At 35.4% G+C, this 26,802-nt stretch overlaps 1 protein-coding gene across 4 annotated transcripts in view; it reads right to left on the reverse strand.

Moving 5' to 3' along the window:
* The window catches only part of KCNT2 (potassium sodium-activated channel subfamily T member 2), a 371,985-nt gene that overhangs the window by 233,984 nt on the left and 111,199 nt on the right, over positions 1 to 26,802 (reverse strand). For all 4 annotated transcript variants that reach the window (XM_025892310.2, XM_025892309.2, XM_025892308.2 and 1 more), the window contains exons 4-7: positions 16,230 to 16,278; positions 13,752 to 13,811; positions 3,847 to 3,921; positions 2,243 to 2,326 (exon numbers count right to left, since the gene is read on the reverse strand). In XM_025892310.2, coding sequence (XP_025748095.1) covers positions 2,243 to 2,326; positions 3,847 to 3,921; positions 13,752 to 13,811; positions 16,230 to 16,278 — 268 coding nt within the window. The remainder of the gene's footprint in view (positions 1 to 2,242; positions 2,327 to 3,846; positions 3,922 to 13,751; positions 13,812 to 16,229; positions 16,279 to 26,802) is intronic.

Below are 26,802 nucleotides of genomic sequence, written 5' to 3' on the forward strand. Positions count from 1 at the left end.
AAAGACCCCGAATCACTGAGGAAATGTGGAAAAAGAAAAACAGCTGGGGGCATCATGTTGCCTGATTTCAAGCTATATTACAAAGCAGTGATCACCAAGACAGCATGGTACTGGCACAAAAATAGAAATATAGACCAATGAAACAGAATAGAGAGCCCCCCATGGTCAAATAATTTCTGACAAAGCAGGAAAAAATATGCAATGGAAAAAAGCCAGTCTCTTCAATAAATGGTACTGGGAAAATTGGACAGCTATATACAGAAGAATGAAACTCGACCATTCTTTTACACCATACACAAAGATAAACTCAAAATGGATGAAAGACCTCAATGTGAGACAGGAATCCATCAAAATCCTAGAGGAGAATGTAGGCAGTAACCTCTTCGACCTCAGCCACAGCAACTTCTTTCAAGACACTTCTCCAAAGCCAAGGGAAACAAAAGCGAAAATGAACTTTTGGGACTTCATCAAGATAAAAAGTTTCTGCACAGCAAAGGAAACAGTCAACAAAACAAAGAGGCAACCCACAGAATGGGAGAAGATATTTGCAAATATCCAGACACTACAGACAAAGAGCTGATATCCAAAAATCTAAAAAGAATTTCTGAAACTCAACAACCAAAAAACAAATAATCAAGTCAAAAAACGGGGAGAAGACATGAACAGACACTCCTCCAAAGAAGACATACAAATTGCTAACAGACACATGAAAAAATATTCATCATCATTAGCCATCAGGGAAATTCAAATCAAAACCACATTGAGGGGCGCCTGGGTGGCTCAGTTGGTTAAGCGACTGCCTTCGGCTCAGGTCATGATCCTGGAGTCCTGGGATCGAGTCCCGCATCGGGCTCCCTGCTCAGCAGGGAGTCTGCTTCTCCCTCTGACCCTCTTCCCTCTCGTACTCTCTCTCTCTCATTCTCTCTCTCTCTCAAATAAATAAATAAAATCTTAAAAAAAAAAAAACCACATTGAGGCACCTTACACCAGTTAGAATGGCAAAAATTGACAAGACAAGAAACAACAAATGTTGGAGAGGTTGTGGAGAAAGGGGAACCCTCTTATACTGTTGGTGGGAATGCAAGTTGGTACAACCACTTTGGAAAACAGTGTTGAGGTGCCTCAAAAAATTAAAAATAGACTCACCCTATGACCCAGCAATTGCACTACTGGGTATTTACCCCAAAGACAGATGTAGTGAAAAGAAGGGCCATATGCACCCCAATGTTCACAGCAGCAATGTCTGCAATAGCCAAACTGTGGAAAGAGCTGAGATGCCCTTCAACAGATGAATGGATAAAGAAGATGTGGTCCATATATACAATGGAATATTACTCAGCCATCAGAAAGGATGAATACCCAACTTTTACATCAACATAGATGGGACTGGAGTAGATTATGCTAAGGAAAATACGTCAAGCAGAGAAAGTCAATTATCATATGGTTTCACTTATTTGTGGAACCTAAGGAATAGCACAGAGGACATTAGGAGAAGGAAGGGAAAAATGAAGGGGGTGGAAATCGGAGGTGGAGACGAACCATGAGAGATTATGGACTCTGAGAAACAAATGAGGGTTTTAGAGGGGAGGGGGAGAAGGGATGGGTTAGCCTGGTGGTGGGTATTAAGGAGGGCATGTACTGCATGGAGCACTGGGTGTTATATGAAAAGAATGAATCATGGAACACTACATCAAAAACTAATGGTTTATTGTATGGTGATTAAAATAACATAGTAAGATTAAATTTAATTTAATTTTAAAAAAAGAAAATCTGAACTATTTTTGTTTGTCAGGTCATAGGGCCTTCTTACAAAGGTGGGCCAAGTTAAGATAGCGCAGAAAGTTTTCATTCTGAATTAGGATACAAGCAGACTTAAGGTCTATTAACATCAATATTAATATAACACATCACTCTGACAGTATTTTACCATATCTCTTCCATTTTTGCAAACATTTAAATGAAACTATTTATTGGGATACTAAATTAATTTAAAAGAAATTTATTAATTTAAAATAAAATAAATTTATTTCTTTTAAAAATGAACCATTCACAAATTTAGTTGTACCTAAATAAATCACAATAGTATGAGTTTATATTTCATGGGAGAAAGAAAAATGAGAAAGTACAAGACTAAGACCTCAAATCATCTTCTCTCTGTGTTTAATATGAGCACTGCAAGTATGTAAGAAATAATGGAAGGTTGAAAATATTTTGTACTTGCACTTCATTCTTTCATACTTACAATCATATTTTCCAAGGCATGTTTGGCAAGCCAACAGTTTAGAAAGACAGGGACAAATAGATTCCTTAAGGAAGGCCAAAAGATCTGAAAAACAAACCAAAACTAAACTTTTACCTCAAAGCAAAAATCATATCCAGCAGATTACAATGTAAAACAAAAAAAAGTTAATAAAGACAATACAATTTTTAATACATGTGACAAATACTTTAGACTCATTAATGAAATGCAAGAAGATCCAATCTTTTCATTCATTGTTCTAATTCTTACTTAGGAAAAAATTCTTTGGGAAATTATTGTAGAAGCAGAAAGGAAAAAATGAGCTCCCACTAATGTCACCTATGACTATGGTAATTCTATCATTAAATCTTTCAGTGTAACGGTTTATAATAGATAGCACCTCTTTCTTCCCTACAACTCGAAAGGGAAAGTAGGAATAAGGAGAGAATGCTTTCCCTTTTCACAACATTACCACTTACTCTCTTCAGATTCAAAAATTTTAAGTGACACTGGGAACCATATTCAATTGGATTATATGTAGTTAGCCTGTCATTTAATCTAGTTCCAGTCTTTCCTGTAGATAAATCATTCAAATTAAAATAATTGTCAGAAGTAAGCAACCACTTGAGATAATATTTGCTTATTTCCATAATTTTCCAAATAAAATTCAAATGAAGTGTTAGAAAGCATATCCCCAACAGACAGATATTATAAATCTATGAGATAGAGATTAAAACCTAATTTTGTGATGGGAAAGTGCTTGTTACATATTTATGGGGCTGCAATTGAGCAGGATTATCGTAAAATTGGTATTCCACAGTACCTTGATAAAAAAGCAAATTGCTAATTGTCTGGCTGTTGGCAACTTTCTTATTAATGGGAGAACTGGACTTAGTAAATATTGTGTTTAAGCTAGAAATAAATATATGCTCAGTATGAGAAACTTTTATCAATACTTAGTTTCTATTTTTTTTTTGTTTGAGCATAGGTGACATACAATGTTATATGAGTTTCAGGGTACAACTTAGTGATTTCACAAGTTTATACATTATGCTATGTTATCCACAAGGGTAGCTACCACTTGTCCTATGATATCACTACTATATCATTAATTGTATTCCTTATGCTATGCCTTTTATTTCCATGACATTCATTCCATAACTGGAAGCCTGTATCCCTTCCCTTTCACCCAATTTGCCCAACCCCCCCACCCTCTTCTTTCTGGCAACCATCAGTTCTCTGTATTTATAGATCTGATTCTGCTTTATGTTAGTTTCTATTTTTTTTAATTCCACAATATACACAAGAAATGGAGTGATTAATTTCTACTCTGTCTAGATAATATCAACACCTATTCACATGGCACATCTAGAGCATATATGTCTAAAAAAGTATTTTATTTTGCTATTGCACTACATCTCATTAGTTTTCATTTAATTCCATAATCTAGTTATCCAACTGATTTTACTCTTTATTTTTAATACCATGATCCTTACAAAAGCCTAAAATCATCTATTGGAGCTAATATAGTATTTATTAGTATTCAGATTTAAAGACTTACGTCTAATGACAAAATTAGTTATTTTAAAGATGCTTTTAGGACTTACTGAGATAATGAAGGGAACCGCATTAATTATTTCCAAGATGAAGGGTATTCGTAAAATCTGTTCCCAGATGTTTCCCTTCCAAGAAAGAATAAATAAAAATGAAAGTCAATTATACTGAATCCCATTAAAGGGCGAAAAAGACAGCACTCAGAATTTTTCTAGCAAGGATGCTTACATTAACAGAATACCAAATCATTATATAAAAATGTAGCAATGACTTTTAAAGATTATTTTTCTAAATGTAATTGTACTCCCTCAATTTTTTGGTAAGTTTAAGAAGTAAAGCAAACATTTATAGTAAGTCTTGAATATTGTACACAACACATTTTGATCATATAATATTTCATGGAAGCAAAGCTACGAGTGAAGATACACATATTAAAGAAGCTACAGAATCAGTAAAAAAGTGATTCAATCTTAATTTTTTTACTATATGAGTTATATTCATAAAAACTGTAAAGGATATTAAATAGCTTATAAATACATACACTTGTTAATGTTCATTAGTATTAACATTGTTTTTATGTTAAAACTTAAAGGAAGGGCTTTTCCAAGGATCTAGATTCTAATCTCCCAACCCACATAGTACAACAGTATTCATCAAAACTGGTGACATAATTTTTGTGTCCTAGTGCAAAATGAAAATTCAGGGCTTCTTATTAACAAATTATTAACAATTTCCAGAAGATGATAGAATATTAATATAAGCACAGGTCCTTCTAAATGTATAGCCCTGTGCAAGTGCATACTACACAACCATGACACTGTCCCGATATAAACAGGTTAATCACTGACACTTTCTTAAATGGTGTCCAATGGGGGGAAAAAAAAAAACTCAGAACTCCCTAAAGCAGCTTATTCTTCTATGAAGAGATCTCCATATTAGAAAGGTAATTTGAAATCTGGGTCCCTGTATTTTCCAATTATTTTATAACAGTGGCTTCAAAGTTAAGAGCCTTTCTTAATATTTCCTTGAGGTCCCAAAGGCTTAAAACATTACAGTAATATAAGATACTACCAAATCACAAAGCAAGGTTCTAGACTGGTTAATGTCCATGTACTCAAATATTAAGTAACAAGTTTTACTGTATTTCATTTATCACCATCTCCAGGTTGTACAGAAAGCGGTAGGGGGAGCAGGTAGAAAAAAAATGGAAGCAACAAGAAGGTCTCCATACGGAGATGTTAGTGGCGCTTGGGTGCTTCTCTCATCACTTCAAGCTAAGTGAGAAGGGATCAAGAGAACCACTTAGGGAGATTGGCTCACGTGTAGAGACTGTATTTGGCTCACGCCCAAAACATCTAAACATGAAGAGACAACAGTGCAACAAGAACAGAGGGTTGAAATGAGAGCAAGCCACAATGATGCCAATTCTAAGACAAAGGTACTTGTTTTCTGGGAACGAGACATAGACTCTAAAGAATAAAATCTATGGCCATTTTAAAGGAGTTTACACTCAGGATGGCTGTGTGCCTGAAGGGGAAACAAGACCTCAACAAATGGTGGAACTCAGAGTGTCAGGGTTTGGGTCAGAGCCCTAGTGGCCAGTCAGAGACCCTGAGGCATCCAAGCAGCTTCAGTCAAAAGCCTGCAGAAGACCACAAAAGCCCTACTTGTATCTGCCATGCAGAACAGCCCAACACCAGACTACACTTGTGCCTACCAGGCACCTTCATCCCAAAGGCTGACTTCATCTCACTCCCTGTGCCTCCTCAGCCCCGGAGGGACCAGAATCAGCAGCATCAAGTAAGAGAGGAAGTGGGAATAACAGATAACCTCACAATGATTCCCCATCTCATGCAGATCTGAGCTGAGGATAAGCTGAAGTATTAAAGTGGATGAAAATTTTAAATGTTTATATATATTGAGCATAGTTTCCTAAATATTAAACTGAAATTTGCCTTGTGATTGGAGAGACTACAAAAGTTCTGGGACCTTTACAATATATCATCGCATCAGCATGGATCAAGAAGATGTGTGCATTTGGAAAAGTGTTGGGGAAATAAAATCTTTAAAAAAAAAAGTGTTGGGGGCCTAAAGGCCTTTCCTACTTGCACTGAGTCAAGCTTGTTTGATAAAGCAGTTGTAACTGACTGTGTGTGTGTGTGTGTGTGTGTGTGCAAGTTAATATTACCATTTCATTCACCAATTTTTTTTACATGACTCAGTTTCCAGAAGGCTTAACATCTGGCTTATTCTGTCCTTGGTGTGTTTTTACTGTTGACTGTACCTCTCTCTTTGGTGTCAATGATTGTTCCTGGGAAAGAGACTGATGTGACCAGCCAGGGAAGGAACAGTCTGGAAACAGTTACCACTGGTGATATGGCAGGATATCTCTATTAATGCACAGCAAGATTAATATTAGTTTTCTTAGCTGTGAGACACTGGACAAATTTAATTCATAATAAACAAAAACGTTGTATATCTCTGATGACTCTTCATTTCCATTTGTAATACATCAATTTTATTTCATGATTTTTTTCTCAAACAATTAAAAGAGTCTCATAATTGGTATCTGACTTAATTTGGTTAATTTCTGATTTATCTTCCATAATAAAGCAAAAAGATTCTTTCTAAAATGCCATTGCCAACATAATGACATCCAAACTACTCTTCAGAATATATGAAGGCTCATAATCTGGACTCTGGTTACTGGTTTGGTTTGTACCTACTATACTTCTATTTCCATCTTGAATTCAGCCACAGATTCATCCATACTCAATTTTATACAGTTCTCTGAACAGGCTATTTCATACTTTTATAACTTTGCTCACACTTCTCCCACTGCTTGGAATGCCCCACTCCCCATGCCTTCACCACTAATCTCCTGGACAAGTGTTTGTAATGTTTTATAGAACTGCTTGTTTTTATGCCTGTTAGGGCTTAAGAAGTATGTTAATGAGTAAATTAGGGGCGCCTGGATGGCTCAGTTGGTTAAGCGTCTGCCTTCAGCTCAGGTCATGATTCCAGGGTCCTGGGATCACCAGGTGTCCAGCTCCCTGCTCAGCGGGGAACCTGCTTCTCCCTCTCCTTCTGCCTGCCATTCCCCCTGCTTGTGCTCTCTCTCTCTCTCTCCCTCCATCAATAAATAAATAAAATGTTAAAAAAAATAAGTAAATTGAACTTCCAAATATTTTATACATACTTTCCCCCTTCTGGGTATAATTATTTTGTTTTTGAACTTAAGTATTTATATTTCTTTCTATTGAATCCAAATGGAAACACTTAAAAGAATTTTATTGTTTTAAGCCTATCTGAATATAGTTACATATAAGTTGTTTCACTTGTAACCACAGAGTTCAAGTGGAAAGTTTCTGCAGAAAAGCATTTTAGGAGTACTTGGCTACATACACATCTCAGGTAATTTCATCTATGTTTCAACTTCAACTTATCATCAATAATAAACCAATGACTTCCAATGCTGTATCTCTAGTCCAGATCAGTATTGCATCTCTGAGATTCTGTTTCATCTCCACTATCTAATGCATTACTTCACGCAAATGCCTCAAAGGCACCTTGTGTGGATTATGTCAAAAAGTATAATTTATGATTTTTGCCTGGTTGGTTCCCCAGTAACACAAACCAAAAATCCTGGAGAAACTATTCACATCTTCCTTCTACCAGGTACCTAAGGATAACTGGTCGATAAGATCTCCTAATTCATGGGATGCCTGGGTGGCTCAGTAGGTTAAGCATCTGCCTTAGGCTCAGGTCATGATCCCTGGCTCCTGGGTTAGAGCCCCGTGTTGGACTCCCTGCTCAGTGGGGAGTCTGCTTGTCACTCTTCTTCTCCCCCATCCCCAACTTGTGCACGTGCTCTCTCTCTCTCAAATAAATAAGATCTTTAAAAAAAAAAAGAGATCTTCTGAATCATAAATAGATCTTGAGTTTCCCTCCTTCTCATTCTACCTCATTCCCACTCTTTGACCTGGTTGAGGCTCCTAACTGGTCTCCTTCCCTTCATTCTTTCTCCATTCCAATTCACCTACCATATCATCTGGATTTTTTTTTTTTTCTAAAGGTACACCTAATGTGCCAATCCCCTAAAAATGAATAAACTTCCCACTGAGGGCTAATTTTCATGATCTAAAATTATACAATGAGGCAATATACTTATTGCTAAAAATAAATGAATGTCTTCTTATTTTATTCATTACATTTGGTTCTAAGATCTCAGGTTGTCTCCTGAACTTAAAGATACATTAATAAATATCTCCCCTAAAATTGCTAATGAAAAATAAACATAGAAAATATTCATAAATTCCACTGAGTGTTAGGGAGTAACTATGAGCCTATATTATGTAAATCTACATGATAAAAACAATTATCATGAAGAAAACAGCATGTACCCATAGAAGGCATTATAGAGAAGCATAAAATAAAATCCAAAATGCCCTTCAAAATTATGTTAAATACTTAATTCATTTTATCTTATTTTTACAAAGGAGATAAAAGGCATGGCTTTTTCCAAAACGGTATTTATTTATTTATTTATTTATTTATTTATTTTTCATTAAGCTCCATGCCCAAAGTGGGGCTTGAATTCATGACTCTGAGATTAAGAGTCACATATTCTATCGACTGAATCAGGCAGGCACCCCCAACAAGTAACTTCCTAAAGAAAAAGAAATTTCTGGGGTGGTGGCTCAGTGGGTTGGCTCAGTTGGTTGGGCATCTGCCGGTGGCTCAGTGGGTTGGCTCAGTTGGTTGGGTGTCTGCCTTTGGTTCAGGTCAGGATCGCAGGGTCCTGGGATGGAGCCCCAAGTCGGGCTCCCTGCTCAGTGTTTCTCCCTCTATTCCTCCCCCTGGTTGTGCTCTCTCACTCTCTCTGTCAAATAAATAAAATCTTTAAAAAAAAAAAATTTTTTTAGGTAGCTTTATCTGTTCTGAGTGTGTAGAACTACGTTTCTCTTAAAGAATTCAATAAAGTATAAATAAATTAATCCAAACATTTTATAACATTTGGTATGGACGTAACTTTCCTTAATCAACAAAAATGCAGGAAAATGGGTAATTTTCTAAAATGTATCAGGCTTTTATTTTTATCATAAAGAAAAAATGGAAGTTATAACTGTACAATTATGTATGTACCTCCAAAATGCACTTAAAAATTATAAGATGTATGGTAATATTGTTGTTAGACCAAGATGTACCCAGGGGCTTTTTAAAAACACTTTCTTCTTCAATATTAAAAATACCTGTATGTAAATATGTAACTAAAAAGGCTGATAACTTATTTTCTTTAGTGAATTTAAAATAGTGTAGTATCCCTAAAGCAGTCTTATTTTGTTATCTCTAAATGTAAACTGAACAATAATTAGATTCACCATTTCCATGGCTTCATAAGCAGAATCACCAATATTGGAACACCTAGTTGGCTCAGTCCATTAAGCTACCAACTCTTGATTTCCGCTGGCTTGGGTCATGACCTCAGGGTCATGGGGCTCTGTGGGGAGTCTGCTTGTCCCTCTCCCTCCCCCTCTGCCCCTAGTCCTGCTCTCACTCACACTCTCTCTCTAAAATAAAATCTTAGGAAAAAAAAAGAATCACCAGTATCTAGGAGTGTCTAGGAGTCCTAGTCAAATCCTTTGTTCTTTGCCAGAAAGGAGCCCATCATGGTGTTAAAATTTCAAAACGGTTGCTTTTTATAAAGTGATTATAGAAAAAAGAACTGTAGATTTAACAGAAGCCTTCTAGGTATGTTGGATTTTTGTTTGCAGAATTTTGGAAATTATGCTGGAGTTTGTTTTCGTTTCCTTTTGATTTAATGAATGTGTGTGTATAAATAGAGTTCTATTTTGAAAGCAGTTGATAAAGACATAGAGGGTATTTATGGTAACAGAAGAATAAGAACTTTACTGCTGGGCAATCCCGTGGTTGTTCTGCCAAGTAGCTATAAACATGAATGGAATGATGATTTAAGTACAGACCTGCACTTCTGTAGGATAGAGGACTAAATAAGTTGATATCAGGGATTTTTAAATCATTATCTGCTAACCTCAACATGCACTTTATAGTTTTTGCTTATTTAGCTTTTATTCATCAGTCTTTGCTTTTCCAAAACCTGCGGTCTCCACGATAGTTTAAACTGTTTAGTTAAGGATAAAGTCATCATACTTATTTTAGAATGTTTAATTTCAAGAATTATAAAGTGCTTACAGAAGACTGTATTAAATTTGTTTTTAAATATTGTATATATGTATATAATACATACAAATATGCACATTATCTGTACATACATGTAAACAAATATAAATATTGATTTGCTATTATGTTGATAGTTCAGAACTTAACATATCAAAGAACAATATTAGGAATATATACAGTTGCTAATGCAATATCTATTTCTGCTCACCTCTATAATTTTTCTTAAAAATCTAATTTGAAAAAAGATCTAATTTGAGAGGAGAAGCCTCATTTGAGTTTCTGCTATCCAAATTTGCCTTAATTATAGGCCATAAATAGTTATCAATTTTTAATTTATTCATTCCATATATTTTATCCAGCAGTCTATTGGAGTGGGTCAAAAGAGTCCATGAGTTTGACCGAATTTATGAGAGGAAAAAGAAGGTAATTACCAGCAACCTATCCTTCCAATGTCACATAATTCCTTTACATCCTTTGTTTCCTTTGAAACACACAAAACTCAACTACCATCTACCTCTCCTCCATCTAAGCCATTAATGTTTATGAAGGTCAAAATGGAAATATTATATATCATCTAGCTCTTATAATGCTACTAGGTCTCAGAATGCTTTGCTCTCATTTTATAAATGGCAGGAAGAAATTAATTACAGATGTCAACATCATATGATTACAATGGAAAATTGTCTTGAATCTGTTTGTGTTTTTTAAATGATTTTTAAATTAGGGCTAAGGTTCCACTAAGCACCAAAGTTAATTTCATATTACTTTTTGGCTAGAATTTAAAGCAAATACACTAAAAAATGCAGATTAACATTTTGACCACTTAAATATCTATACACACTCTTGTACTAGTGGAAGAGATTTAATTATTTACCAAAAACACCCACGTGCCTAATTTTTTAGCATGTCATTTTGTTTTTATTACTTTCAACTTTCATCACCTACTTGAATACTAAGTAACTTAGAAGATAAAATCTTGGATAGTAATTCACTTGATTATCATTTCGTTCTTCTAGGTACCCCAAATCTAGATTTGTCAATCTATATACATTTATAGAGCAGGTATTTCAATGAAGAGATAAACTCATAAACCAATTAAAAGATCTTCCTCAACATCTTAGTCTATACTGTTCAACACTGAGTGAGTACTTCCTAGGTAATTTAAGGATGAGTGACCACCTACATGTAAGGACTTTCAACTTCTCTTCTCTAGCTTCAAAATATTCTTTCATGCACTCTTTCTGTGCTCTCAGAAAAGAATGGAATGTATCCAAAGCAAATCAGTAGACCTCAGATTCCTATTCCAACTTATTCTTATTCTGTATAAAACTTGCTTCATCTATCATTTTTTTTTTTAGTCCCCTCTACCTACTTTCTCTAAAGGATGCAAATTTTTTTCCATCATTGGGCAATCTTCTCTGCCTCATTTGAACACTTCTAGGGTAGTGACCCTACCCCAGTCAATCAACATTCTTCATTTAACACTTTTACTCCCAATTGTATGCCATTGAAGTTGGTTTCTTACAAGTGAATAGCAAATGATTTCCTAAACTGTAAATTCAACAGCCTCTTCTCAAGCTCCTTAATAAACTTGTAGTTCCAACCCTTTCAGCCTTTCAGATAACACACTTCTTCCTTAGAATTCCTAACATCCTATTTTTTTCTCACAAATATTAAATCAACCCATCTATATTTTTTGGAAAGCCCACATTCTTTTCTTTCTATACTTTCTAATTCATCAATCTCACCTCATTAGATATTAGCATTATTTTCTTCAGATGGAGTTAAGGAGAATTTTTTTAAAAAATAAAGCCAGCAGAAAGGTGAGTTTGTAAAGATTTCTTGCTCTAAATTTAGGATTAAAAGTAGTCTAAGAAATGTTATCTTCAAAACCCTATGTCTTAGGGCACCTGGGTGGCTCAGTCGTTAAGCGTCTGCCTTCAGCTCAGGTCATGGTCCCAGGGTCCTGGGATCGAGCCCCACATCGGGCTCTCTGTTCAGCGGGAAGTCTGCTTCTCCCTCTCCCACTCCCCCTGCTTGTGTTCCCTCTCTCTGTGTCTCTCTCTGTCAAATAAATAAATAAAATCTTTAAAAAAAAAAAAACAAACCCTATGTCTTAAAAAGTGAGAAAGAAGCTGATAGGCTAAATAAGAGTTCCCCAAACACATAACCTTGAGTACACTTGTTGATATAGTATATGCCGACAACGTAAATTGAAGGTTAGTGATGGATATGATAGCCATTCCAAAGTCTTTCTACCCTTCTTTTCTATGTCTCTGTCTTCTCTGATTATTCTGTCCTTCTTCCAACAACCACAGTATAAGCATCTCCATCAAATGAGCCTTAGCTTCTCCCTTGGTTATTATCCCATACTTAATAGACTTGCATGCTTCCTCCACCATCTCTGTGAAAATGACCTCCACATCTTAAATCTCTCTTCCCTGCATGTTCCAGATTCTCATTTTTAGCTGTCCACATATCATGTCTACCTATCTATCCATAAGCACCTCAAATTCATTATTTTCAAAACCATTTCCATTATTCTATCTATCCTGACCCCAATCTGATTTTTCTTGATATAATTTTTCTTAGTTTAACTGCCATGTTCCCAGTCATGTGAATTTAGAAAATGTTAAAGTGATATTTGCCTTTGCCTTTTCCTCAACTTTCTCAACAAATCAGGTGATGATTTCTTTAGTTTCTACCTTTATATTTCATCTTGTGTCAACTCTGCCTATTCCATTCACCCAGCCAAAAACTCACTCCCAGTTTTCCTTTCTGTAATTGTGTCTTAATTTAGCACATGGCTCTCAGTATGTTGTCTCTCTGACCTGTGCTGCACAGATGTTCTGAACTAATACTAAAACTTAATTACAATTATAGAACTCTCATGTTCAACATCTTCCATCAAATTCCCATTATATGTTGCTATACAAGGCCCTCACAATACTGTGCCAAATTTTCCCAACCAACATTTTTCCAAATGCCCCCCAAAATTCTGCCCAAACTTAAATATTTATCATTCTTCCAATTTTATATGCACATTACTTCTTTTATGCCTTTGCTAATTCTATAAATCCCTAGTGTCTTATCTTTTCATCTTTCCTTATTGAAATCACTGATTCAAGGACTCTGCTCTGCTTAAATCAGTCAAGTATTTTCATCCTATGATATGACATCTCTCTACCTCCATGGGACTTGATTTGCACCTCACTGGAAGTACCTACTGTTCTGTTTTGTATTATTATTATCTGCATAATTTTCTCCTGCTTATCCCCCTTTCTAGATAGAAACTCATTGAGAAAAGAACAATGCACAGTATGGGGCTCTTCATCAAATACAGACTCAATAAATATTTGTTAAATTGTGTTAGCCAGACAAAGCCTCACCAAAGATTAAATAACATTAAAATAATTCCTAACAGACATGTTTTTGCTCCCTCAATGTTTTTTGTACAGATCAGGAAAAGAGGTTAAGAACAATTAAAAGAAAGACCATTCCATTTGCTTGCCTCACATAAGCATGGATAACATAGGTAAGTTAACCCACAGGAATTAGTGAAATATTTTTAAGCCACCAAGGAAAACATTACTATACAACTACAGATTTTTATCACATACCATAGACGCCCAAAATAATTAAAGAAGTTTAAGAAGGACTTGCTTTACCCCAGAGTATAAATTATAAATAGAGGAATACTGGGTTAATGCTAGTAATGTGTTCTATCAGCCAAAAACTTCTAATTAAAATAACTTACCTTATAACTGAGATAACCAAGTAGTATTGTTTCAAATAAACTTATCAATGCCACTGAAACCTGAAAAAAAATTGTACTTTAATGAGAAAACGCAACAGAATTTTAAAAATATATTCATGATTATAAAACTATTAACTTTATGTACATATATGTGTGTATATATGTATATATTTGTATAATATACAGATATACATATAAGGAGGTATTATGTGGCACTGTAACTTCTCTATACAGGTGGCAGGTTGCTCTACAGGTTAGTTTTATATTTCTAATACTCCTTAATAAATATTTTTTATTATCTCAAATATAAATGTGGGATTAGAATAGTCAGACTGGCTGGAGTTTACATGATATGTAGAGAATAAGTTCTTTTGTGTATGTTTCTAATATGCACAATCACACATAGCTGCCCCACCAGATACTACCCTCTCCAAGCAACACCTCCACTACCTCTAGAACATCTACCAAAGACAGTAGTTCCTTTCAGAAAATAAAAGAATGTAAGCTTCAAGTTGAGAGATACATTCTTTCTCTCACCCACCTCAAACAAAATGAAAAAGCAACATCCTTAACACTAAACAAAAAAGTCCAGGTCAACACTTCCAGATATTTTCAGATTTTATTTGAATGGACTTCATAAACAATTCCTCTTTCACAGCTGGAAGAGCACGTCCTAGACAAGCTTCCACTTTCTCTACATTTGCTATTATATATACAATTTCTGCTGCGGAACTACCAAAAAGCTATGATTGCAACAGAAAAGGTAACTAGAAAAAATATCCAAATTATTTTGTATTAAGTACTCTCAGCACTTTGGGGTAGATGAGTAGAAGCAAAATAAGCAAGCATAAACAAGAAATGACCCTATAGATAACAAATATATTTGTTTACAGATTTTGAGATTTAAGACAATCTGCATAAGAAAGGCAGATACCCTGGAATTTTAAATTTTAACTCCTGTTAGAATGAAAACTTTGATTCAAGTGAATATTAAAACAGAAGGACAATAAAGAAGCTTATGAATGCATGGCAATATAAGTAAAATATGTTCAGAAGTACATATGGAAGCCAGGCATTGTTCCGATAGAAAATGCACACCTCTTAGATGTTCTCCACAAGTCATTTAAATCATAATCATTCATGCTTTTTTTCTATAAGTAGTGTTAGAGGGTCTTTAGAACATTTGTAGCATGAATTACTCAAAATCCTATTTGAAAATGAACATTACTATTATTGTAAAATAACATTATCAGATAAAACCAATCTGAATAGGTCAAAATGTATTTCAAGGCGATATATGACTATTCTTAAAAATATTAACTTACTTTAAATGTGTATCTCACTGAAGAATAATATAGGAATCAAGCTAGAGATTAAAAGACTGCATTTTTTGTGAACACTTAAATATTTGAAAGGGTATTTGTAATTAACGACATTGCAATGCAAATCAGTATAAAAAAATTAAATGCAACTTGACTTCAAAAAAGTATGAAATACCCAGATATAGTAAAAACTTGATTTCATTGTTATGATTACAATGCATACATAATTAAAATAATCCATTATAACGTTTAAAATGTACAGACTTCACAATCCTCATGACTTTAAAAACCAAACCAAACACTTGATTTTAAAGTATTTTAAAGGCTGTTTATAAACAGTCAGTTTTAGAATCTTTCCATTACTTCCATGATTCAACTGTCTTCCAATCTGTAACTTTTGACCTTTTTATCTTAGTGACTATATTCTTTGAATAACTTTTACTTTTGAAAAATAACAAAAAAAAAGTATCTGTAAGAGAGAGACAGGAGTAGAGATGGGAACATGTAAAAAGTTTGCTGGGCATAAAACTCAACAGAAAAAGGAGCAAAGAAGAGGTATAGAGGACTCTAGGGAACACCCCAACAATATAATTCAGACATGTTCCCTCTCATATTTTCTTACTCTTTCCTCAGGACTCCTTTTATGCCAGAACATACTTTTTGTTTTATTTACAAAATTATCTGCATTAGGGACCAAGCTCTTGCTATTGGTAATATGAGCCATTCATTCACTTGTTTATGTATTTAATAATTATTTATTGAGATTCTACCATGTTCCAGACACTGCAGACAGAGTAAAAGAGCAAACATGGTTATGGGCTTTTGATTAATTTTTCAAGGATTACATAAGATGAATACCTAGAGTCATTTGGGGAACTTGTGGTGCCTTAACACTGGTTTACTCTGTTTTTCTCCACACCCTCAAAAGCTTTCTGAAGTCTAATCCAGATCAGAAGGAAATTCTCAAAAGGTAGAATGCAGGGCTCAGGCAAACATGAAGATAGGGGGAAAAAAACAGTGTCTAAGACATGCATCAAGATTAATAAGCAATAAAACAAACTCATTTTTAATATCAATACTTTTCTCTCCAATAGCATTCCTCTATGAAATAAGAATAAATCCAGAAATAGAGGGATAAAACAAAATTGTACATAACCTGTAAGCCCCATAACGGTAGACTTCTGTTCACCCAAAAGATATGAGACCTATAAAAAAAAATCAGTTTTTAAAAACATGAAAAATGCATTGATTTTAAAATTTCAACTGAAGTTGGAAATATTTAAATAATGCTGCATTAAAAGGCCATAAAATATCAAAATTGAAATTAGAAAAGCTTTATATTGTTTCAGTTTTCTTTTTGATAATATCCACTTCTACTCCAGGAATAGAAAATGGTTTATTTCTAAACCTTTTCTAATTTTGTTTTTATTCTCATGTTAATAAGGAAAGAAAAGATAATGGGCCCTTATCTAAAGAGTGATTATGGCAAGATAGAAAAACTTCAAACCATGTCAATTCTCCATTGAAAAGTCACTTAAGGGTCTTCCATAAACTCAAAGATTTCATTACTTTTAACACTGTGAATATTTTGGCAATACAGAGTCAACAGTATAAGTAATCAGAATAAAGTGAGTAACTCATAGAGCACATTAATATTTCAGATTCAGGTTTGTATAAAACATTATACTACCAAGAAAATCCATACCAAGGTTAGCATAAAACATTATGCAGGACAGAGTGACTGTCGTTAAATATCTCTTAAAAATCATATCATCCCTGTTGTTAAAATTATTTCTACTCTGCAAAAAAACACCATACACTTCTAATGTAGCCACTAGTTATAATTTTTAAGTATGCTCCACCCCCAGCATAAGGTTGAACCTACTACCCCAAGATCAAGTCACATGCTCTCCTGACTAAGCCAGCCAGATGCCCCCACTAGTTATAATTTTTAACTTTTTATACCTTACCATTGTCTACATTATTTTGCGTATAGCTGATTCAAATGAGAGATCATTCACAGCAATATAATCTACTCATGAAACAATGAGAATAGTTATATTATGCTGCCCAAAAATTGCAAATAAAAAAAATACAAGACAGAACAAAGCCTAGTTGCTCTTTATAGTTATGAAGTATTAGAGGAGTCCCATAAAATATCAAGTGTATTTTTAAATCTTTAAGTTATTTCTTTTTGGTAATATGTTAAATAATAATAAAGAGCAATAAACTTTCTAAAATTCTAGTTTAAAAAATCATAAACTTTAAAATAATATTCAAAAAAACTACCTACTATCTTAAACTGAAGTATTGTATAATTCCAGAATGTCACATCTACCTGGACAACTGATCTCTTCAATTGCTCCAAACCAAACCTATGACCTTTCTCTCAAAAACTGGTCCTCTCCATTTTGCACCTCTCACCAAATGGCACCAAATTCCATCGTGTCTGGTTACCCAAAAACTTAGGCATCATTGTAGATTCTTTCCTCTCCTGTATTTGCAAATACTTCATACATCAGTCATCAAACCTTTTCAATTCTTCCCACCAAATATCTGTAGAATGCATCTACCTCTCTTCATCTCTACTACCACAACCACCTCAACTAAACTACCATTTTTTGCAAATGAGATCCTTGCAAAAGCCTACCAACTAGGAACCTAAACTTCTTTTTGCCTTCTACGTTTTTCCTCCAAATTACAACTACACAGATGCTTTCTAAATGTGATTTAGATCACATCACCCCACTGTGTACTGGCACTACACTTCTGTTAGAATAAAGACCGAAAACTCTTAAATGGCATTATTACACTTACTCAATTGTGACATGATCCTTCCTATCTCAACCTTTTCTACATGATCTCTTCCCCTATCGTAGAGCTCTCAGCTCAACCCTCTCTCAGGGACACCTTCTTTTAAGCAGCCACTTGATCAAAGTAGTCAACTAATCTCTTAGGCAATGTCACTCACCACACCTCTTCTGCCATTTATGTCAGTTGTAACTTTACATTTATTTGCATATGTATTTCTTTAATAGTTGTCTTCTCATTAAACTGTGAGTTTCCCTAAGAAACAGTATGTCTATTTTACTCACCATTATAGTCCCAATGTCTTTATGAGTACACACCTATAGTGAGTTAGGCATTCAATATAAACAAATAGATGGTGCCATAAAGGCAAAAATATGGCTGATGTGTCAGCAACACTGTCCTTTCCAAAACACATCTCCTTATATTCTCAGCAACAAGATATGTAAGAATGAAGAGGGATATGGACATTTTTCTTAGATAAAAATGATGTGCTATAAAAACTACTAAATAAGTAAATAGCAATCTGAAAAATTTTAAAATAAATTGTGAATCAGAAGTTTAAGAGTTATCAAATAGCATTTTCTTTGGACTGGGATGTTATTTTATTTTGATAGTTCTTAAAATACCACAGGTATTTAAATTTAAATAAGACTTTGAAGAAAAGCCTTTTCTTAGACAAGGCCATGTTGTGTGACATAGGCTTTATAATCCTTAAAAAACATTTCTGCATGGGGCGCCTGTGTGGCTCAGTCATTAAGCAACTGTCTTAGGCTCAGGTCATGATCCCAGGGCCCTGGGATGGAGCCCCACGTCTGGTTCCCTGCTCAGAGGGAAGCCTGCTTCTCCCTTTCCCACTCCCCCTGCTTGTGTTCCCTCTTTCGTTGTGTCTCTCTCTGTCAAATAAATTTAAAAAAAAATTTCTGCAAAACTCTAATATATAAATTGCATGTGTGAAGTGAGCTCTCCAACAGAAAGTCATCTTTTCCACCAAATAGGATAAATATATAGAAGAATAACGTATCAATTCTAGTAAAAAGCTAGTGCCCCAACTCTTCTTCATAAAATGAACTTATCATGAAAAAGGAATGTAGGATCTGATCTGCACATTTCTAGATCATCTCCAAAACAAAGAAGAGAGAAAACAAACTGGCAACCAGACCATAATTCCAAATGCAGCTTCAAGCCCACTGACAAAAAGGCATTACAAGGAAAGCATATCTATACAGGAATATTTACTGTAGCAGGAAAGGAAGTGGAAGAGAATTAAAGTAGCCTCATGATCAACAATAGAAAAAAAAACATGAAAACGATAAAAAAAGTCATCGAAAAGACGATGCTTATAATATTGACCTAACTACATCAGTGTGAGCATGTTATGTATACGTATTTACATAGAGAGAATTTACAAAAGATTGGTCATCAAAGTACTGTAGGTACTTATTTCTAGATGTTGATATTTTAGGCAACTTTTACTTCTTTTCCTTGCCATAGGTATTTATATAGTAATAATCACGAACCAACTATAAAATCCTGAAAAATAAAATAAGTTTCACTTTTGTTCATTATAAAAACGAAACAACAAAAGCAAACATAAAAACAAAATGTATGGGATTTGGTTTTCAGACTGAACTAGGTTTACAGATAAAATCCACTCTTGAAGCATCATTATGAAAACTGGAAGAACCATATCAAACCATTGAAATTACGGCAAAAATTAAATATAGAAAGTTGGTGACCTGTAGCCTCAGCCACTTTTCACAGCATGCTTATTTATGGCTTCTCCAAAAGGTAAGAACATAGCTGCTAAAAAATGTCAGAGAAGCTTTAGCAGCTGAGGCAGAAGTCCAGGGCTGAATATGTTAACAAGAAGAATAAAGCATTTGCTAAATACATGAAAGTCATAGGGTCAATATGTGGGGCATAATTTATATGAAACGACTTTTGACTCACAAACTCAAGATGAACACAGATTGATAGTTCTCCAAGAAAACAATTGCAGCTCGTATTCTATTAACAGAAGTATAATACCCTAAACCAGGGTGGAAATTATAAAACTCTCCTAACCATAACAAATACTGAGAACTGAGTACTATGTATGGTACTAGGCCCACATCCCAAAGACATATAAAATTTAGTGTGCATCCAAAACCAAGGAGACCACAGTACAGATGCATAGTAGAGTCTTGACAATATATTAGGAAGATTTTTCAATAACTGATTCCTTTCAAAACACTAGATATACTTCATACCAGGTTAGACAGCCAGCTGTGAGGAGTACTGTAGGGAGGACCAAATGCTGACTCTCTAAGAGACTGGACTTTAAGAGTCTTTCCATCCCATGTGCACTGGCTGAAGCTTTCTATCAACACTCCTCTTCCCTCTCCAGGGTATAGAGTTGAGTGCAAAAAGGCACTCTTCAGCTAAAGGCTACATTTCTCAGCCTTTGTGTGAAAGTGTGGTGATATGACTGATTCTCACATGAGATCTGAGAATAAAATGCAAGTAAAAGTGATGCTTGTCATTTGTTGCCAATAATTTCAAGTATATATATACCTTCTCCATGCTCTGTTTACTTTTCCCAAAGCTGTTTGCAGAGGATGTTTAGGTCTTAGACAGCACATAGACACAAAATAGAAGTGGTTTTCATACATAATAATGTACTTACCATGTTACAGAGTGTGTGCGTGCATGTGTGAATCACCCAAACAAAGAAAAGATCTACAGTAAGAACACACCAGCATTAGACTCCAGCAAACAAAAAAATTCTTTTGAATTTTTGATATTATATATTAGAGCACTCGGTGCTACTTTAATCTGTACTGTAGCCAATATACTTGAGAGAAGAAAAGGTCTACATTATAACATTCCTTCCAATTGGTCATCAGATATTAAAAAGATATTGTGGGGGTGCCTGTGTGGCTCAGTCAGTTAAGTGTCTGACTTGCATCAGGTCATGATCTCAGGATCCCAGGGCCAGTGGAACCCCAGGTCCACTGGGCTCTATGCTCAGCAGAGAGTCTGCTTCTCCCTCTCCCTCTGCCCCTCCCCTCACTTGTACGCACGTGCTCTCTCTCTCTTTCTCAAATAAATAAATAAAAAAAATCTTTAAAAATACATATATAAATAAAAGATTTCTTCTTTTGATAACTATTACCCTAAAGAGGAAATAATCTTTAAAATGTGAATGTCACGCAAACATTTGTTGCTCTATTAGGCACTGATTTTCAATGTAAATCCAAATACCATACAATATAAGCACATTCATGTGCTCCTTACCTTGTCCCTATCACTTGATTTTAAAAACTAATAATCACTTCCACAGTTTTAAAGTGCAAGGGAATGCATTCGTTTTGACACACAGTGAAGGAGAACTGTAAGCACCAGCAGGCAATGAGTCAATGCTGATGGCTCATCTCTCAGTGAAATTCATAAGCAACATGCCAGAGATATGTTTCCTTTGCTAATGCTTTTAAATCATTTACTACAAACTGTGTACATGTATTTACACAGAGAGAATTTACAAAAGATAGGTCATCAAAGTACTTTAGGTACTTATTTCCAGATGTTGATATTTTAGGCAATTTCTATTTCTTTTCCTTGCCATAGGTATTTATATAGTAATATATAGTAATAATCACAAACCAAGCGTTTGTCATTTGTGCAATTTTATACATTAACAATAATATCTTTTTCATATCCTCAGTTTGTCCATACTTGCAACATTTTCCTATCAGTTTTGACTCTAAAGGGACTTAAAAATAAAGCAAAGCAGCACAAACTATCCACAGCTTTATTATGTCAGAAGCTCTAATTAAATAAATCTCTTTGCTGAATTAGCCTCATTATTTTAAAATAGAGCCTGTGCCCATAAAGGCCACTTCTGTTTTTCATTAACCAATACTGCATTGACTATGGGAACTGAACAGAACATTGTATTCAAAATGGAGCCATAAGTTATGTTGTTATGTTTTTTAATTGCAGTAATCCGGTTTTTCAAATGTATATCCTCTATAATTATGGCTAAATATTCTCAGTAATATGACACAGAAGTTAATTGTAGGAAACTTTGTTCCTCTTAATGTTTTTCAAATAATATAATTTTACTCTGCCATCATCCCCCAATGCCCTTTCACCCTTAGAGAAATTCTTCTATCATGTCTCATTTAATGATTTTCAGGTCTCTCTAATGTACATTTTATTTATAAATCACCAAGTTTTAATAACTATTCTGGTATGTGTTTAGAAAGAAGTGCAGCATGAACCATTTTTAATAATACATAGACAGAAGAATGTAATAAATGTAATATGCACTGGCATGTCTAGCCAGTGGTCTTCAATCATCTTGACTGTGCAACACCATCAATAAAACTATTGAACATAATTTCATTAACTCAAAAACATTCACTGATGCACGAAGTCCTACACTAAGTATGAGAGCTACAGAGGCAAACGGAACATGGTCCTTGCCTTCCATAAGCATATAGAGAGAACAGAGAAGTAAATAGTAAAATCAAGGGCAATGAGTTAAATGTTGGGAAAGAAGTATGCAGGGGAGGTTCAGAGAATTCCCAGAGGCCACTCCTAACCCAGAAATTAGGCTATAATCATGATGTCAGGTAAGAATTTCAGATAAGGTATTATACAAGAAATTGTTACCCTGAAGGTCCAAAAGTCCTGAGGCAAGTTAAAAAGGAGTGGGGAGTGAGGAACAAGAATGGAAAAGAGAGATCAAGAAGAGCAGAATATCCCAAGGCCCAGAGACAATGGAGAGCAGAATATGTCCAAGTGGCTTCAGGTAGGTCAGAATGGCTGGATGGCAGGTTGGTGACGTGAAATAAGCACAGGTCAGATTATAAAGGACCTTCATTTATTCAGTTATTCACTCGCTCATTTAATAAATAAGTACTGAGCATCGAATTTGTGCCAGGTTCTGAGAATTCAGATAACAACCTGTGCCCTCATGGGATAGCCACTGCAATCCCCATGGAATATACAGAAAACATAACAAACAAGTAAACTATGTACAATATACAAAAGAGATAAAGGCAATGGAGAAAAGTTAAAAGGGAAAAGAAAAAAGTATTCGAAGGAGTCTTGTGAGGAGAATACAATTTTAAACAGGATATTTAGGTAAAGCTTCACTGAAAATACAATTTTGAGTAAGATCTGAGGAAGTGTGCCTTATGTTATCTGATGGAAGAGAATTCCAGACAGAGGGAACAGCAGGTATGAAGGCCCTGAGCCAAGATTGTGGCTAGTATATTCCAGAAACAGAGAAGAGGCCAATGTGGCTGGAGCAAAATGGGTGGTGGATGAAGAGGAGGAGGTGAAGTTACAGAGAAACAGGAATTCTCACAGCCGTGGTAAGCACTACAGCATTTCAAACACAGCTGTGTAAAGATCCGACTTAGACTTTAAAGGAATACTGGCTGCTATATTAAGAATAAACCAAAGGGGAGCAAAAGCAGAATTAGCAGGACTAATTAGAATGGCTACTGCAGGACCCAGGTGACAGAAGGTGGCTTGTGCCAGGATGGCAGCATTGAGAAGTGGTTGTATGCTGGATATATTTTCAAAGTAGAAATGACAGAATTTTCTAAGGGGTTTGCATATGCTGCAGAGTGTGAGACCAAAAGAGAAGTTAAGAATAACTAAAGCATTTGGCCTGAGCAACTGTTAGGTTGGAATTTGGTTCAGCTGAAATGTGGAAAGCTGAGAGTAGAGCAGGGTTGGGGGAAGGACAGAGTTGTCACATGTTGAGATGTGGAAGAGCACAGAAGAAGCAGACCGGAACATGGCAAGTTTGAAATGCCTATTAAACATCCAAGTAGAAAGGATGAATATGCAGTTCAAATGGGGGAAATGGGAAGGTCCTGGCTTCCTGCAGTCAGTGATTTAAACAGGGATGAAAAGCATAAAAAAGATTAGAGCTGGGGTGCCTGGGTGGCTTACTTGGTTAAGCAGCCGACTCTTGATTTTGGCTTAGGTCATGATCTCGGGGGTCCTGGAATCCCCATGTCTGGCTTCGCACTCAGCAAGGAGTCTGCTGGAGATTCTCTCTCTCCCTTTCCCTCTGCCCCTCCTGCTGCTTGTGCTCTCTCTCTCTCTCAAATAAGTATATAAATAAATCTTTAAAAAAAAAGATTAGTGCTGAAGGCCTCAAAGCAAAGGGCAAATATGAAAAAAATTCTGCTTCTCTGTATGTAAGGTAGGAATAATAAGATTAAGTGTATACTGAAGGAAATAACATAAATAAAACAACTAGTTCAATGCCAGAAAATAGCAAGAATTTCAAAATATACAACCTTTCACAGGCTGAAAATTCCCTGAGGGTAGTGAGTGTTCCTTTTCTTAGTTATACCATGATTCATAGCAATATAAATACATGCTAAGTATTCAATAAAGATATAGCAAAATAGACATAATTATATTTCATTAAATGAATTAAAATTTTATAAAGAATTATCACAAATTATTACACGATAAAATTTCACTTGATAATCTTTAACCCTTTAATAAATACAGAATAATTTTCTGTCTAAACAAGCTGAGGAGTAACCAATTCATTTAAATGCATATTATACTATCACTCTCCATTTTACTTTGATCTTCTTTATTTCTCAATTTTCTTAGGGCAACTCCACATGCAAAAATAACTACAAAAGTTAGCCATCAAATTTGTCTTGTGCTTTGAAAATTATTTTAAATTTAGTAGGCTGGACAAGAACCCAAAGTGGTGATGAGTTAGAAATTATTACACAGCCAGTTCCCTTACCTACTACTTCCACCAAAGGATAGATCCTAAAAGGGGAAGTGTATAAATGAACAGAAATGCAATTTAATAGAAGCAACATGATAATGAATGTAAAAATAGGTTAAAATAAGTCAGTAAGTCATTTAACTCAAATAAGATAAAGAGCTACACAAGCTAAATCTGAGACTTAAGATAGTCATGCATCCCAATAAATGCTGGAGTGTTTCAAGAGTTACAACTAGATTTTTGTTGTTGTTGTTGTTGTTTTGTTTTGGTTTTGATTTTTGGTTATTTTTAGATTCCACATATCATTTTCTAACTTATTTCACTTAGCATAATGCCCTCAAGGAATCTTAAAAAAAAAAAAAAAGTAACATCCAGTGGAACTGGAAATACTTATAAAGCTGGTATACAAAAGAGTATATCTTTTTGGTGTATATGTAAATCAAGAACAGGCAGGTATGTGGGTCTTTAAAAAGATTAACCCCATATTAAACAATTACTTAGAGTACTTTGGTTAGCAATAAAAATGATATGGGTTGGTATCCAGTATTAGCATTAGATAAGTAGATAATAAAAGAAGAGATGTTTATTTTTTTACTAGAGTGCTATTTTTTTAAGCATATTTATTTATTTAAGTAATCTCTATACCCAGCATGGGGTTCAAACTCATGACTCATGATCAACAGTTGCATGCTCTTCTGACTTAGCCAGCCAAATACCACAAGAGATGTTTAAAAAAAGAACTTACAAAGATTATGTTCATTTATTAACTGAAAGCCAGATCAATTTAATTGTGACAAACCACTAAAACATTCTTAAGAAAGTGAATTCCATAGACCATCCTTTAAAATTATAATACAAAGAGAAGGAGTCAAGATGGTGGAGAAGTAAGGGAACTCTGGGCTTTCCTCCCCCCTTGAACACAGGTGTTACTGAGGTCAGATCACTTGGAACACCCAGGAAATCCATCTGAGAAGTGGGAGAAGTTGGTCACAGTTGGAGTACAACTGGTCACAGTTGGAGGGAGACGGCATGCCAGGTGCCAGGTGCATGGAAGTGAATTGGGTGAGAGAAAAACTGCAGTGCCACAGAAAGGAAGGAACCCTTTCTGTGGAGAGAGAAAAGGGAGAGAAAGAGAGAGGGATTGAGAGTGCAACATTGAGTTCGCACAAGAAGAAAACTTCTCTGGACCATGGATTGGGAGCAGGGGTAATGAGTGTCACAGTGGGGAGGGTAGGTCCCCACTGTGCCAGGTCCTTTAAGATTTGGAGTCTTGAGACTTTTATCTCCAATTTATCTTTGGAGATAAAATGCAGGGGAGGTGTAGGACCAGGCACAGATCTCACTATTCTGTGAGGGCTTCCTAAACAGCAGGGAGTGTGGGATCCCCTGTCTGGGACGAGCAGGGAGTGTGGGATCCCCTGTCTGGGACGAAAGAGTGTCATGGCACCATTTTCCCCATTGCCACCAATATGTGGAAATTCAGAGAGCAACACAGTGGCCCCCAGTGGAGGCAGAATATGTTTACACCAAACCCTGCCCCCCTGTGCCTGGCAAGTGCATATTTCCTGGGGTAGGTCTGACTCTGAGCCAGCGCAGCAGGTGTCTCCCCCAGAATACCACCTACCACAGGCAGCACCCTACATACACCAAGGCTACTGATCACTCTGCAGTTTCTGCTGGAAATAGGACCAGGCTTTGCTTTTTTTTTTCCCCCCTTTGGAATCAGGCTTATAGTTTTTTGTTTGTTTGTTTGTTGATTTTTCATTTCCTTTTTTCTCTCTCTCTTTTTTTTGATCAGGCATTGTTTTTCTTTTTTTCTTTTTTCCAGACTTATGTTAACAAGCAAATCAAAGCACATCTAGTTAAAGGTCCAAGCACTCCCCACTGCAAGCAAAGAGGAACTCTGTAGAAGACTGACCAGTGGGAAAGAGCAGACAAACTGCAATAGTAGAGTGCACATGCACATGCATACACCAGAAACACTTCCTGAAGTGTCAGGCCCTGCAGAGTGTATGACCCCTTTTTAATGTAGCAGGACACATAACAAGCTTTCAAAACACACAAAAGACAGAAACTTAGCCAAAATGACAAGATGGAGGAATTTTACCCAAAAGAAAGGTCAAGAAGAAATCATAACCAGGTACTTGCTCAAAACAGA

The sequence above is a fragment of the Callorhinus ursinus genome, unplaced genomic scaffold (genome assembly GCF_003265705.2).
Source record: "Callorhinus ursinus isolate GAN/ISIS: 27379988/994484 unplaced genomic scaffold, GSC_fseal_2.0 scaffold54, whole genome shotgun sequence".
In the NCBI taxonomy this organism is placed as follows: domain Eukaryota; kingdom Metazoa; phylum Chordata; class Mammalia; order Carnivora; family Otariidae; genus Callorhinus; species Callorhinus ursinus.